Source organism: Symphalangus syndactylus, chromosome 3 (genome assembly GCF_028878055.3).
Source record: "Symphalangus syndactylus isolate Jambi chromosome 3, NHGRI_mSymSyn1-v2.1_pri, whole genome shotgun sequence".
NCBI classification, from domain to species: domain Eukaryota; kingdom Metazoa; phylum Chordata; class Mammalia; order Primates; family Hylobatidae; genus Symphalangus; species Symphalangus syndactylus.
Genome location: NC_072425.2, coordinates 67,557,511 through 67,571,229, shown reverse-complemented (window position 1 = coordinate 67,571,229; position 13,719 = coordinate 67,557,511). Strand labels below are relative to the sequence as shown.

General features: G+C 41.0%; 1 protein-coding gene across 7 annotated transcripts in view; it reads right to left on the bottom strand.

Moving 5' to 3' along the window:
- Positions 1-13,719, bottom strand: part of PRUNE2 (prune homolog 2 with BCH domain) — a 296,547-nt gene that overhangs the window by 227,504 nt on the left and 55,324 nt on the right. For all 7 annotated transcript variants that reach the window (XM_055272205.2, XM_055272210.2, XM_055272206.2 and 4 more), the window contains exon 4: positions 11,241-11,404. In XM_055272205.2, the coding sequence (XP_055128180.1) occupies positions 11,241-11,404 (164 nt within the window). The remainder of the gene's footprint in view (positions 1-11,240; positions 11,405-13,719) is intronic.

The following is a 13,719-nucleotide window of genomic DNA, read 5'->3' as shown; positions in this document are numbered from 1 at the left end:
AAAGAAGGGTCTTAAATCTTTTTTTTTTTTTTTTACATAGGATTGATTTTTTTTACATAGGATTGATTTTTTTTCATATTGAAAAAAATTAAGGAATGAATAACAGAAAGAGGGAGGAGGAAAATGGAAGGAGGAAAAAGAAATACAACTTAGTTTACGTTTTTGTCTGAAGAGGTATAAAAAGAAGCCAATTAACTGCCTACTATTTTCATAACTTTAAAATGTCTAAATTTAAGAATAAAGATTATCTTTGTGTGACAGAAGAAATAGTGAACACTCTGAAGTTGAGGAATCATTTTGGTTTTATAACTAGCAGAAACAATCACTTCTTTCCCCTACCGCCAGTATCTTCTTCCTAAATGAAACAGCCCTCCGTCTTCCTAAGCAAAACAGGCAATGTAATTCCCTCTGGATTTTGTAACCATTTCAGGAGAGAGATGATTCACTCTTTGGGCAAGAGAGAGAGAAGAAAAAAATATCTGGCTCTGTTCCTTTCCTATTTGACCTCCTTAAAAGGATCTTTTTGAAGCTGTTAATCCAGGCTACTAAAATAGCAAGCAACTATTCTTTATTAAAGGTCAAATGAAACTACCAATAGGAAGGAGAGAGTTTGTTTAAATTTTAAAAACCTGGGATATTAGTTTTTCACTTAGTCCTAGGCTAAGAACAATTGCTCTTCTTTCTCTCTTTGTCTTGTGGCTCCTGTCAAGGCCTTACACAAATAAAAGTGAAAGGACATTTGGGTAAAGTGTGGTCTTGATCTAAGCATGCCTGGTAATCAGTGGCTGAAACCTCATTGCCAGCTGGTTCCCAGAAACACACACGCACACAAATACAAATGTGCACGCACACAATCCCCAATGTGATGATTCAGCAATTTAATGGATCTTAAATTTGGCAGTAGTCCTCTAGCACACATCTCTGGAGAAATAAAAGAATACAGATGGAGGAGTCTGGCGGGTCTGTAACTGTTCACTTTTGGCACAAACCCAGGGCATAACTAAGCACCAACTTTAGCCACCATGACTGTATGATGTGACTTTATGGAAAGTTCATGCCTTGGAAAATGAACACAAAAAAATCTTAGAATCAGATAGGGGGAGGGAGAAGCCCAAGAACAGGAGAAGGAGAAAAGGGAGAAGAGAAAAAAAGCAAAGAAACAAAGAAGAACCCCAGCAAAAATAGGTGGGCAAGGAAAGGGAGAAGCTAAAAGATTTTGTTTCCAAAACCCAGGGCCATTTATGATCTCATCTTTATGAGCACGTTCCCTTCTTATACAAATAATTAGAAAGTAATGCTACATAAGTAAGTGCCTTTCCAAATGAATGTGGATACTAATGATTTGTTTCCTGAAATTTCTAAGTTTGTGGGTATATCCTACTAAAAGGCAACAGCAAGACCTAGCTAACGTAAGAAGTATTAATTGTGAAAAGTGCAAATTATTTCTATTTTGTTAAATCCCCCACAAAGCCTGAACACATTTTGGTCATAGATGAGTCACCTATTGACATTTATCCATGACTATCCTGCTAGGGCCCAAAGCAGAGTGACGGGGGATGTTATTAGAAAAACACAAGCACGTTATTTCTATGCTGGCAACATGACACATACCTCTAACTAGTATACAAATGATCTTTTTAACAACATTCGTAATAATCAAGTTCTACCTCAATGTTTGAATAAAATAATATACCGTAATGCAAACATTGCTATGTAGCTACAGCTGTGTATAAGACTAAAAAGATTCAAATATGATTGAATTTAAATATGCATTTTTTAGATTTAGAGAAAAACATCAGCATGTATAGAAAAGAAATTTGGAGCAGAAAATGAGGTTGCTAGACTAAAGGTAAAGCTGATTAAAAAATAAAGTTATTGGCCAGGCACGGTGGCTCACGGCTGTAATCCCAGAACTTTGGGAGGCCAAGGCGGGCGGATCACAAGGTCAAGAGATTGAGACCATCCTGGCCAACATGGTGAAACCCCGTCTCTACTAAAAATACAAAAATTAGCCGGGCGTGGTGGCGGGCGCCTGCAGTCCCAACTACTCGGGAGGCTGAGGCAGGAGAATCGCTTGAACCCAGGAGGCGGAGGTTGCAGTGAGCCAAGATTGTGCCATTGCACTCCGGACTGGTGACACAGTGAGACTCCGTCTCAAATAATAATAATAATAATAATAATAATAATAAGGTTATTAAAGCAATCTCCATACACTGATTGAGGAGCAGGAAGTATCTGACATGCTGTGAACAATTCCTGTATATGGCCCCATTGCATGTGGAAAAGGATAGAGCAGGGGTATATCTATGGCATTATCAGGTGTCTTTTCAAGACTGATACAAAAAAAAATTTAGACTTAGTTGTATCTTTTTAAAATGAGAAACTAGTATATGTGTTTATTTCAGTAAAAATATGATTATAATTAATCATATTTTAATTTTTTCATTGGCTCCAGGAAGCTCATATCCAAAGTTTCAAACCAAATACTATTTTTTTTTTTTTGAGATGGGAGTCTCCCTCTGTTGCCCAGGCTGGAGTGCAGTGGCGCGATCTCGGCTCACTGCAAGCTCCGCCTGCCGGGTTAAGGCCATTCTCCTGCCTCAACCTCCCAAATAGCTGGGACTACAGGCACCCGCCACCATGCCAGGCTAATTTTTTGTATTTTTAGTAGAGACGGAGTTTCACTGTGTTAGCCAGGATGGTCTCGATCTCCTGACCTCGTGATCCGCCCGCCTTGGCCTCCCAGAGTGCTAGAATTACAGGCATGAGCCACCGCGCCCGGCCACCAAATACTATTTTTATTCCTCCAAATTTATAATTGTATCTGATCCTATTCCTTTCTATACTAGTTTTTATTTTTCCTGAACTCGACCTTTTTTTCTCTTTTATTATACTGCATGCATTTTTGTAAGCCTCCTCAGATATTTTATGGAAGAAGGAAGGGCAAAAATAATAAAATAGATAGATAAACCTAGACAAGTAGATACTCCATTTAATACAAAGGTAGAGATCTAAAAACGATGAGTAATATATACTGTATGATGCCATTTGTATATCATACAAATACAGGCAGAGGCTGGGCACGGTGGCTCATGCCTGTAATCCCACTTTGGGGGGCCAAGAGTTCAAGACCAGCCTGAACAATATGGTGAAACCCCATCTCTACTAAAGACACAAAAGTTAGTGGGGCATGGTGGCAGATGCCTGTAATCCCAGTTACTTGGGAGGCTGGGAGGCTGAGGCAGGAGAATTGCTTGAACCTGGAAGGCAGAGGTTGCAGTGAGCTGAGATTGCGTCATTGCACTGCAGCCTGGGCAACAAGAGCGAAACTCTGTCTCAAAAAAAAAAAAAAAAAAATACAGCCAGAACCCATCTGTACTGCTATGGGGTACACACAGGGATGTTAAAACTATAAAGAAAAGCAAAGAAGAGTGTATCACAAAAATGAGAATACTGGTTAACGCTAGTTAGGAAGGGAGTGAGCAGTGGTGGGAAGGAGCACCAAAAGGTCTTTTTCTTTACCAGGATAATTGTTAAAAGGGTGCTCACTTTGTGATAATTCCTTGAACTGTTTACATGTCCTTTTACATACATGTTTTGCATTCTTTTTGGTACAAAGTATTATACTGCACAAAAGGGCTAAAATACATTTATTTATTTACTTATTTATATAACCAAATAGTGAAAATAAAAATAAATACTTATAAAACACTAGGATTTCTTAAAGCTAAAAACAGGAGTTTGTTTTTTTTTAAACTAGAAGGAATAATGTCCAAATTCTACACATTAAGAATGTTAGAAGGATGGACTGAAGGGGATGGAAATTAAAGTATCATAGCATTAACTAAATCAATACAGTCATAAAAATAGCACATAAACAATGTTGCAAAATTCCTTTTATGACAGTGTTTATTGAAGGCCTACTCTGTGCCACGTACTGTTCTAGGTACCAGAGACACAACAGTGAAGCAGTGCACACAACACAGAAAGTCTCTTTTCTCACGAAGTTACATCCTGGAGTGAGGAAGCAAGAGGGAAGAGGAGGCTCCTGATAGGTAGAAAGAGAGATGGTGAGATACTATAGATGAAACAAACATTCCAGAAGGAGGGAACGGCTTATGTAAATCCTCAAGAGTGGAAAGAGTTTGGCACATTTGAAAAGCTGAAAGACTCTTGTGCCTGGAACACGGTGGGAAAAGGGGGAAATCTTATCAAGGGATGTGAGAATAGGCAGAGGAGAGATGATGTGGTGGTCTCTAGGGGTAGAGGTAGGATGCTTGGATTTTGAGTGAGACAGGTTTGAAGCCAGAGGTTGAAATGACCTGACTTACAATTTACAAGGTCATTCTGAAGACTTCATGGCAATAGGTTTTATGGAGGAGATAGGGCAACAGTCAGGCAGCTAAGACAGTAGTCAAAGAGAGGCAGAATGGAGGCTTGAACTGAGTCACTAGCAGTGATCATGGAAAATGTAGAGGGAGTCATGTTATGTTCTAGATGGAGGGTCAGCAGGACTGCTGATGGATTAATGTGGAGCAGAAGGCAAAGGAAAGAATCATGTATAACTACTAGATGATGGCTTAAGCAATTGGGTGGTTTACTGAAATGAAGAAATTGGAATAAAGGCAGGTTTGGAGGTACAAGAAACTAAAAGGTTCTACTGCAGCCGTGTTAAGGATGTGGTGCTAATTAGACAAGCATGTGAAGATGTAACGTGGGCATTGGATATAAATCTGGAATTCTAAAAAGAGGTCACAGTTGGAGATACAGGCAGTCATCAGCCTGTGTATAATATTTAAAGTCTTGGAACTAAACAAAGTCACTTAAAGATAGCAAAAAAGAGAAAAAGGACAAGTTTCAGGCACCCAACACTTAGCAACTGAGCAGAGGAAAAGAAGCTAACAAGCAAGACGAAGGAAGAGTTGGCCCAACCTTTTGCACATCAAGGAACACACTGAAAGTGACCTTTTTTTACTTCTGAGCACAGTGGGCTCAGAGCCATACATAGGACCTTCTCCAAGAACCAAAGGAATCAATATCTTGGCCCACCTGAAATCCATTTACAGCACACCAGCATGCCCAAGCATGATGCATTCTAGGATACGGCCATGGGAATGAAAAGCAAAGCACAATCAAATTGATGAAGTACTTAGCTCATAGTAAATTTAGAGTTTTTTGGTACAATGTTTATAATAATATATTGTCCATTGAGTTCTAATTATGATGCTTTTAAAGACTCTTTCAAGCCTCAGCCACAAATATCTAGTCTCATGACATCTGGAAACAGACATTTTCTAACATTTCTTATGGCAAAGATGTGCATAAAATATCAGCATTCTTTCAAGACCTAGAAGAATACATAAAAATTTGTTCTAGGCCGGGAGTGGTGGCTCAGGCCTGTAATCCCAGCACTTTGGGAGGCTGAGGTGGGCAGATCACCTGAGGTCAGGAGTTCAAGACCAGCCTGGCCAACATGGCGAAACCCAGTCTCTGCTAAAAATACAAAAATTAGCCGGGCTTTGTGGCAGGCACCTGTAATCCCAGCTACTCGAGAGGCTGACGCAGGAGAATCGCTTGAAGCCGAGAGGCGGAGTTTGCAGTGAGACAAGATTGCACCATTGCACACCAGCCTGGGCAACAAGTGCGAGACTTCCTCTCAAAAAAAAAAAAAGATTGTCCCTAGGTGGCTGGCAAGATGATTGAATAGGAACAGCTCCGGTCTGCAGCTCCCAACGAGATCAATGCAGAAGGGGGGTGACGTCTGCATTTCCAACTGAGGTACCTGGCTCATCTCATTGGGACTGGTTAGACATTGGGACTGGTTAGACATTGGGACTGGTCAGCCCAGCCATGGAGGGTGAGCCAAAGCAGGGTGGGGTGTCGCCTCACCCAGGAAGCACAAGGGGTCGGGGAACTCCCTCCCCTAGCCAAGGAAAGCCGTGAGGGACCTTGCCATGAGGAACGGGGCATTCCAGCCCAAATACTACGCTTTTGCCATGTTCTTCGCAACTCACAGACCAGGAGATTCCCTTGGATGCCTACACCACCAAGGCCCTGGGTTTCAAGTGCAAAACTGGGTGGCCATTTGGGCAGACACTGAGCTAGCTGAAGGAGTTTTTTTTCATACCCCAGTGGCACCTGGAACGCCAGCGAGACAGAACTGTTCACTCCCCTAGAAAGGGGGCTGAAGCCAGGGAGCCAAGTGGTCTAGCTCAGTGGATCCCACCCTATGGAGCCCAGCAAGCTAAGATCCACTGGCTTGAAATTCTCGCTGCCAGCACAGCAGTCTGAAGTCAAAATGGGATGCTTGAGTCTGCCATTACTGAGGCTTGAGTAGGTGGTTTTCCCCTCACAGTGTAAACAAAGCAGCAGGGAAGTTCAGACTGGGCAGAGCCCACCACAGCACTGCAAAGCCGCTGTAGCCAGAATGCCTCTCTAGATTCCTCCTCTCTGCACAAGGCATCTCTCAAAGAAAAGCAGCAGCCCCATTCAGGGGCTTATAGATAAAATTCCCATCTCCCTGGGACAGAGCACTTGGGGGAAGGGGCGGCTGTGGGCGCAGCTTCAGCAGACTTAAACGTTCCTGCCTGCTGGCTCCATCCCTACTGAATCTGCTATCCCTATTGAATCCCCATCTGAGAAGAAAGTTACCAGTGACTTTCTTCACAGAACTCAAAAAAACTACTTTAAATTTCATATGGAACCAAAAAGGAACCCATATAGCCAAGACAATCCTAAGCAAAAAGAACAAAATTGAGATATCACGCTATCTGACTTCGAACTATAGTACAAGGCTACAGTAACCAAACAGCCTGGTACTGGTACCAAAACAGATATAGACCAATGGAACAGAACAGAGGCCTCAGAAATAATGCCACACATCTACAACCATCTGATTTTTGACAAACCTGACAAAAACAAGCAGTGGGGAAAGGATTGCCTATTTAATAAATGGTGTTGGGAAAACTGGCTAGCCATACGCAGAAAACTGAAACTGGACCCCTTCCTTACACCTTACAAAAATTAACTCAAGATAGATTAAAGACTTAAACATAAGATCTAAAACCATAACTCTAGAAGAAAACCTAGGCAATATCATTCAGGACATAGGCATGGGCAAAGACTCTATGACTAAAAAATCAAAAGCAATGGCAACAAAAGCCAAAATTGACAAATGGGATCTAATTAAACTAAAGAGCTTCTGCACAGCAAAAGAAACTATCATCAGAATGAACAGGCAACCTACAGAATGGGAGAAAAATTCTGCAATCTATCCACCTGACAAAGGGCTAATGTCCAGAATCTACAAGGAATTTAACATATTTACAAGAATAAAACAAACAACCCCAACAAAAACTAGGCAAAGGATATGAACAGACACTTCTCAAAAGAAGACATTTATGTGGTCAACAAACATATGGAAAAAGAGCTCATCATCACTCGTCATTAGAGAAATGCAAATCAAAACCACAATGAGATCCCATCTCATGCCAGTTAGAATGGCCATCATTAAAAAGCCAGGGAACAACAGATGCTGGAGGGGATGTGGAGAAATAGGAACACTTTTACACTTTTGGTGGGAGTGTAAATTAGTTCCAGCATTGTGGAAGACAGTGTGGCGATTCCTCAAGGATCTAGAACAAAAAATACCATTTGATCCAGCAATCCCATTACTGGATATATACCCAAAGGATTATAAATCATTCTACTATAAAGACACATGCACACATATGCTTATTGCCACACTATTCACAAAGACTTGGAACCAACCCAAATGGCCATCAATGATAGGCTGGATAAAGAAAATGTGGCACATATACACCATGAAATACTATGCAGCCAAAAAAAAAAAGGATGAGCTCATGTCCTTTACAGGGACACTGATGAAGCTGGAAACCATCATTCTCAACAAACTAACGCGGAAACAGAAGACCAAACACCACATGTTCTCACTCATAAGTGGGAGCTGAACAATGAGAACACATGGACACAGGGCGGGAATATCACACACTGGGGCCTGTTGGGGGTGGGGGCTAGGGGAGGGAGAGCATTAGGAGGAATACCTAATGTAGGTGATGGATTGATGGGTGCAGCAAACTACCATGGCACATGTATACCTATGTAACAAACCTGCATGTTCTGCACCTGTATCCCAGAACTTAAAGTATAATTTTTAAAAAGTTCTAAAAATGTGCATCAAAGTAATGATTACTTACAGCACCCAAAAATCCAAAGTAACATGGTAGCTGCTTATAAAGAGAACCCTTTCGAAAGAGAACTGCTCATATTATGAAAATAAAGAACGCTAAAGTTATTTATAGGAACAGAGAAAACAAGTCCTTTTAGGTTTGATGTTACTACATAACTGGAAAACTATAAATTCTAAGTTTGAATTCAGTGACGACAGCAAAATTTGACTTGATTCCTTGTTTTTTTGTGTGTTTTGTTTTGTTTTGTTTTTTTGTTTTGAGATGGAGTTTCACCCTTGTGCCCCAGGCTGGAGTGCAATGGCGTGATCTCGGCTCACTGCAACCTTCACCTCCTGGGTTCAAGCTATTCTCCTGCCTCAGCCTCCCAAGTAGCTGGGATTACAGGCGTCTGCCACCACACCGGCTAATTTTTGTATTTCTAGTAGAGACGAGGTTTCACCATGTTGGCCAGGCTGGTCTCAAACTCCTGACCTTAAGTGATCTGCCCTCCTCGGCCTCCCAAGGTGCTAGGATTACAGGCGTGAGCCACCACGCCCAGCCTACTTGATTCCTTTTTTGTATTTACTAACAATTCAGGAGCTTTTAAAAATTGACCTATTACCCCAACATACTTTTTACCTCTGAACATTTGAGTTAACCTCTTTAAAAGGCAGATTCCCTATATAACCATCCTTTAGTTCCGTGATATGGTTTGGATGTGTGTCCCCTCCAAATCTCATGTTGAAATGTGATCTCCAATGTTGGAGGTGGGGCCTGGTGAGAGGTGTTTGAGTCAGAGGGGCCAATCCCTCATGAATGGCTTGGTGCCCTCCCTGCGGTAATGAGTTCACCTGAGATCTGGTTGTTAAAAAAGGTCTGGGACCTCCCCAGTCTCTTGCTCCCTCCCTTCCCATGTCATATGCCAGCTCCTCCTTTGCTTCCTGCCATGTATGGAAGTTTCCTGAGGTCCTCACTAGAAGCAGATGCCAGCACTATGCTTTTCCTACAGCCTACAGAAGCATGAGTGAAATAAACCTCTTTCTAAATTACCCCATCTCAGATATTCCTTTACAGCAATGCAAAACAGACTAATACATTCCCTCTCGCCAAAACTATTTGGTAGTGTTCCATCTCCCCTCCACATACGTACACACACACGCACACACATACACACACATATGCATTGGCAAAAGGTCTCCAGAGCCCTCTTTCCACCATCAGAAGCCCCGTATGTCTTCTGCCTCCCAGGGTTTAATGACTCTGGCTCTTTTATGACAGTAACAGTATTGGCAGGCTTCACAGGTAGAAGCTCTTCATCCTCTCACATTCCAATTTCCAAGAGATAAGGAAGTGATGTCCACATTCTGCCAGCTTCCCAATGCCACTTCGAGCCTAACCTCAAGAAAAACATCTGATATTAAGAAAAGCAAAATCCAGCTAGGTGTGGTAGCTCGCACCTTTAATTATAGCACTTTGGGAGACTAAAGCCGGTGGATGGCTTGAGCCCAGGAGTTCAAGACTAGCCTGGGCAATATGGTGAGACCCCCCTCTCTAAAAAAAAAAAAAAAAAAAAAAAAAAAATTAAAAAAATTTAAAGAGAAAGAAGCAAAATCTTTTACCATTGTTCTATTTTTTTGGTAGCTCTGCAAACTAAAACCAAGATAATTAACAAAAGGGTCTGAATTCCCTAAATCTGAATATCATTGTTATCACTACCAACAACAGTCATATCTTTGTGCCAATGTATTTGTTTCATATTATTTTACTATTTGTAGAAAATTATGATAATGAGCTGCTTATTGACTACATTTATTTTCTACTACATAACGCATGTATTTTCACAACAATTAACCAAACTTCTTAGTTTACAAGATATTTAAACAAAATATTCTCTAGTGCTTGGCTGCACCACACATTTGTGCTGTTGAACAACTTTCCTCTTGGCTGAGATCCCCAATTACCTTCGTTTTCCTTCTGCTGTCTCACAAAGATAAATGATTGTGCTTACTTAGTTTAGTTGAGGGCACAGTTTCCCATAGAGCATTTTTACAGACATTCATTGCCAGGAAAATATTTAAAGCAGATTTACAAAGGCCATCAGTTCTAAACCTTTACAAGAATTATACACCTCTTGGACCTTTTCCCCTCCAAACTGTGGAAGAGACAGAGGAATTGAAGGACAGAGTCCTTAAAAGAGTTGAGTCAACATACTTTTGGTCTTCTTTTAGAATTATTTCAATCTGTTCATCACTGTGTTTCACTTTCCTGTGTTAAATACTTTTGAGAAAAATCTCTGTCTACCATGTTCAAAATGGATTGGTGGTGCGGGGAGGGAAATGCTTTATACAAAAACCAGAACAGTGTCCTCTGTAAGTAAATAATGGAATTTCTGTGGTAATTTTGTGGTTCCAAAGTCGACTGACAATTTCTAGCTTGAAAACCACTCTTTGGAAGCAGGTGGCTCCACTAATCGAGATGAAAGAGAGATTACTAGAGTAACTGATGATGGTGTGTTCAGGACCCCAGGGCTTAAAACAGTTTGAGTGAAGACAGAATATGTTACAAGACAGGGGAGCAAATCTGACTATAAAAGCCCTGACACAGTATCACCAAAATGAAGGGTACGTATTTTGCCATCCAAACAGTATGCTATAAACCAAGCATGGAAGAGTATCAGCAGATATTTCAACCTAGGAACTTGGCATTTTGGTCCCTATCATGCTGTCTTGGGGCAAGAATCACCTCTGGCAGTGATTAAAATGGCCAGAGGTGCTATTCCAGCTCCCTAACAGAGGTGCAGCAGTTCCATTTAATATTCTTGTCTAGTGAAACAGCAAAGGCCCCTCATGCCTATTTTTAAATGCACATTTTTAATATTCAATATAATGCTACTCTTTAACAAACTCTTTACTCCCTGCCTCTCTGATGAAGCTTCCCGTGGTCTTTAAAGAAATTGTTAACCCAAGAATGGATCGCATTCTTTCTACATGAGCAGGCTGGGAGACACTCCATTAAGCCTTCCAGTATTTAATAGGAAGAGCCATCTCTCACCTCTGAGGCGATGAGCCAGTTGCTCGGTGATGAGCTCAGGAGCCTCCTGGAGAATCTCCTTTAGCACAAGAGAAGAGGAAGACTCTCGGAACTCAACGTTGGCATCGCTCTGCTCAACCGGATTAATGACTTTGACAACTGCTGATTCTAAAGTTTTGTCTTCACTGTAAAGCAAATGGAGGGGAGGAAGAGAAAGGGATATGGCATGTCTTATTACTTTTTGGAATGTTTAAATCTCTGCTGTCACACAAATGGCTTCCTCTCAATGACCAAAAATATGAGGGAACTCACACAACTCAGAAGACAGGAGCCTTATTCTACGTATTTTCACATTTCATTTAAACTATTTACTTTCCCCAAATTCTTAAAATACCTTCATACCTTACCAGCTTTATCCTGTGCTGCGCTCTTGGAAAATAATAGTAGCTAACATTATTGAGCTTCCACCACAGGCCGGATACTATTATAAATACTTTAGGTGTATTATCATATTTTATACTAGAAAATAACACTATAAAATGAATTCTACAGGCTGGGCACGGTGGCTCACGACTGTAATCCCAGCACCTTGGGAGGCCGAAGCGGGCAAATCATGAGGTCAGGAGTTTAAGACCAGCCTGGCCAACATGGTGAAACCTCGTCTCTACTAAAAATACAAAAAATTAGCCGGGCATGGTGGCAGCTGCCTGTAATCCCAGCTACCTGGGAGGCTGAGGCAGGAGAATCACTTGAACCATGGAGGCTGAGGTTGCAGTGAGCCAAGACCGTGCCACTGCACTCCAGCCTGGGCAATAGAGCGAGACTCTGTCTCAGAAAAAAAAAAAAAAAAAAAAGAGTTCTATAAAATGTATAAAATGCACTAAAAACAACACTAGAAAATGACACTAGAAAAATTCCCATTGTATAAGTTAAAAAAAAACTGAGGCACAAAGACGTTAAGAAATTTGTGCAATGTCACACATTTAGTGAGTACACTAGCTGGTAGACTAGTGAGTAGACTAGCAAATAACCTGGCTCCAAAGCTTGCAAATCCAGTCACCGTGGTGTAGAAAAAACACTACTGGGCCTATTTTCCTTCCACCGTTACTCTTCATATGTGAGACAGAGCTGGCTTTTAGCAAAGGCAGGAAGAAAAGTTTGGATCAATCCAACTTTATTCTTTCTGCCTGTCAAAAACAAATGAATGGCAATGAAAGAAATAAAGATTTCAACTTATTTTTGAAAAGCATGCTATTTCATAAACAATTCTAGAGCTAGAGTCCACAATCCCAGCCTCAAAATCAGTCTAAATTTTTCCATTTTAATTGGTAACAAAACTATTCCTCAGATTTTGATTGACACACACTCGTTCCACAATTCACATTCCAATTGCATCGTATTTATCTGTGTCTCTTTGTATTCGCTGGTTTCAAAAAGTTAACATGGCTGGGCATGGTGGCTCACGCCTGTAATCCCAGCGCTTTGGGAGGCTGAGGCAGGCGGATCACCTGAGGTCAGGAGTTTGAAACCAGCCTGACCAACACGGCGAAACCCTGTCTCTACTAAAAATACAAAAATTAGCTGGGTGTGGTGGCAGATGCCTGTAATCCTAGCTACTCAGGAGGCCAAAGCAAGAGAATTGCTTGAACCTGGGAGGTGGAGGCTGCAGTGAGCTGAGATCGTGCCACTGCACTCCAGCCTGGGTGACAGAGCAAGAATCCATCTCAAAAAAGAAAAAAGAAATAGTTAACACGTAAATTTAGTCAAGCATACGATTTCCTGAATACCAACAGTTGAAGTCAGTCAAATAAACTACCCAGAACCTTTAGCCACGTGTCAATGATTGATAAATATTATTCAAAAAAATTTCATTTGTTTCAAACAGCATGAGGATAAAAGCAGCCACACGGGCAGGTTATTTTCAAAACTCCTCATAAGTAAATGAATTGCATGATAGATATCACAATACATTCATACCTAAATATGCTTCTTAAAAAGTTAAATACAAAATTATTAAACAGAAAAGCTTTTATTTCATGTATGCTAAGGTCAGTGTCCACTGGTTAAGGTTATCAACAACTTGCAAATTGCCAAACTGTGAAAAACTAACATTTTAAACTACTGAAGTGCTTAGCTGGTGAATCTTCATTCAGTAGCAGTAGAAAGCTCATCAAAAGGACATCTTCATAAAGTCCTTGATGGCAGAGAATTTGTCTTATTCCTCCTTAGGCACCTGTAGATTCTTGCATGAGTTAGCAATGCTTAAGTATTTATTGAAAGAGTCAGAATATACAAGTTCTAATCCCCACTCTTCTACTAACTACATGTGGTTCTTTGTTTTTGTTGTTGTTATTTGTTCTGTTTTGTTTTCTGAGACAGGGTCTAGCTCTGTCATCTAGGCTGGAGTGCAGTGGTGTAATCACAGCTCAACCAAGAGATGCAATTGCAGCCTCAACCTCCCCGGCTCAGGTGATCCTTTCACCTCAGCCTCCTAGTAGCT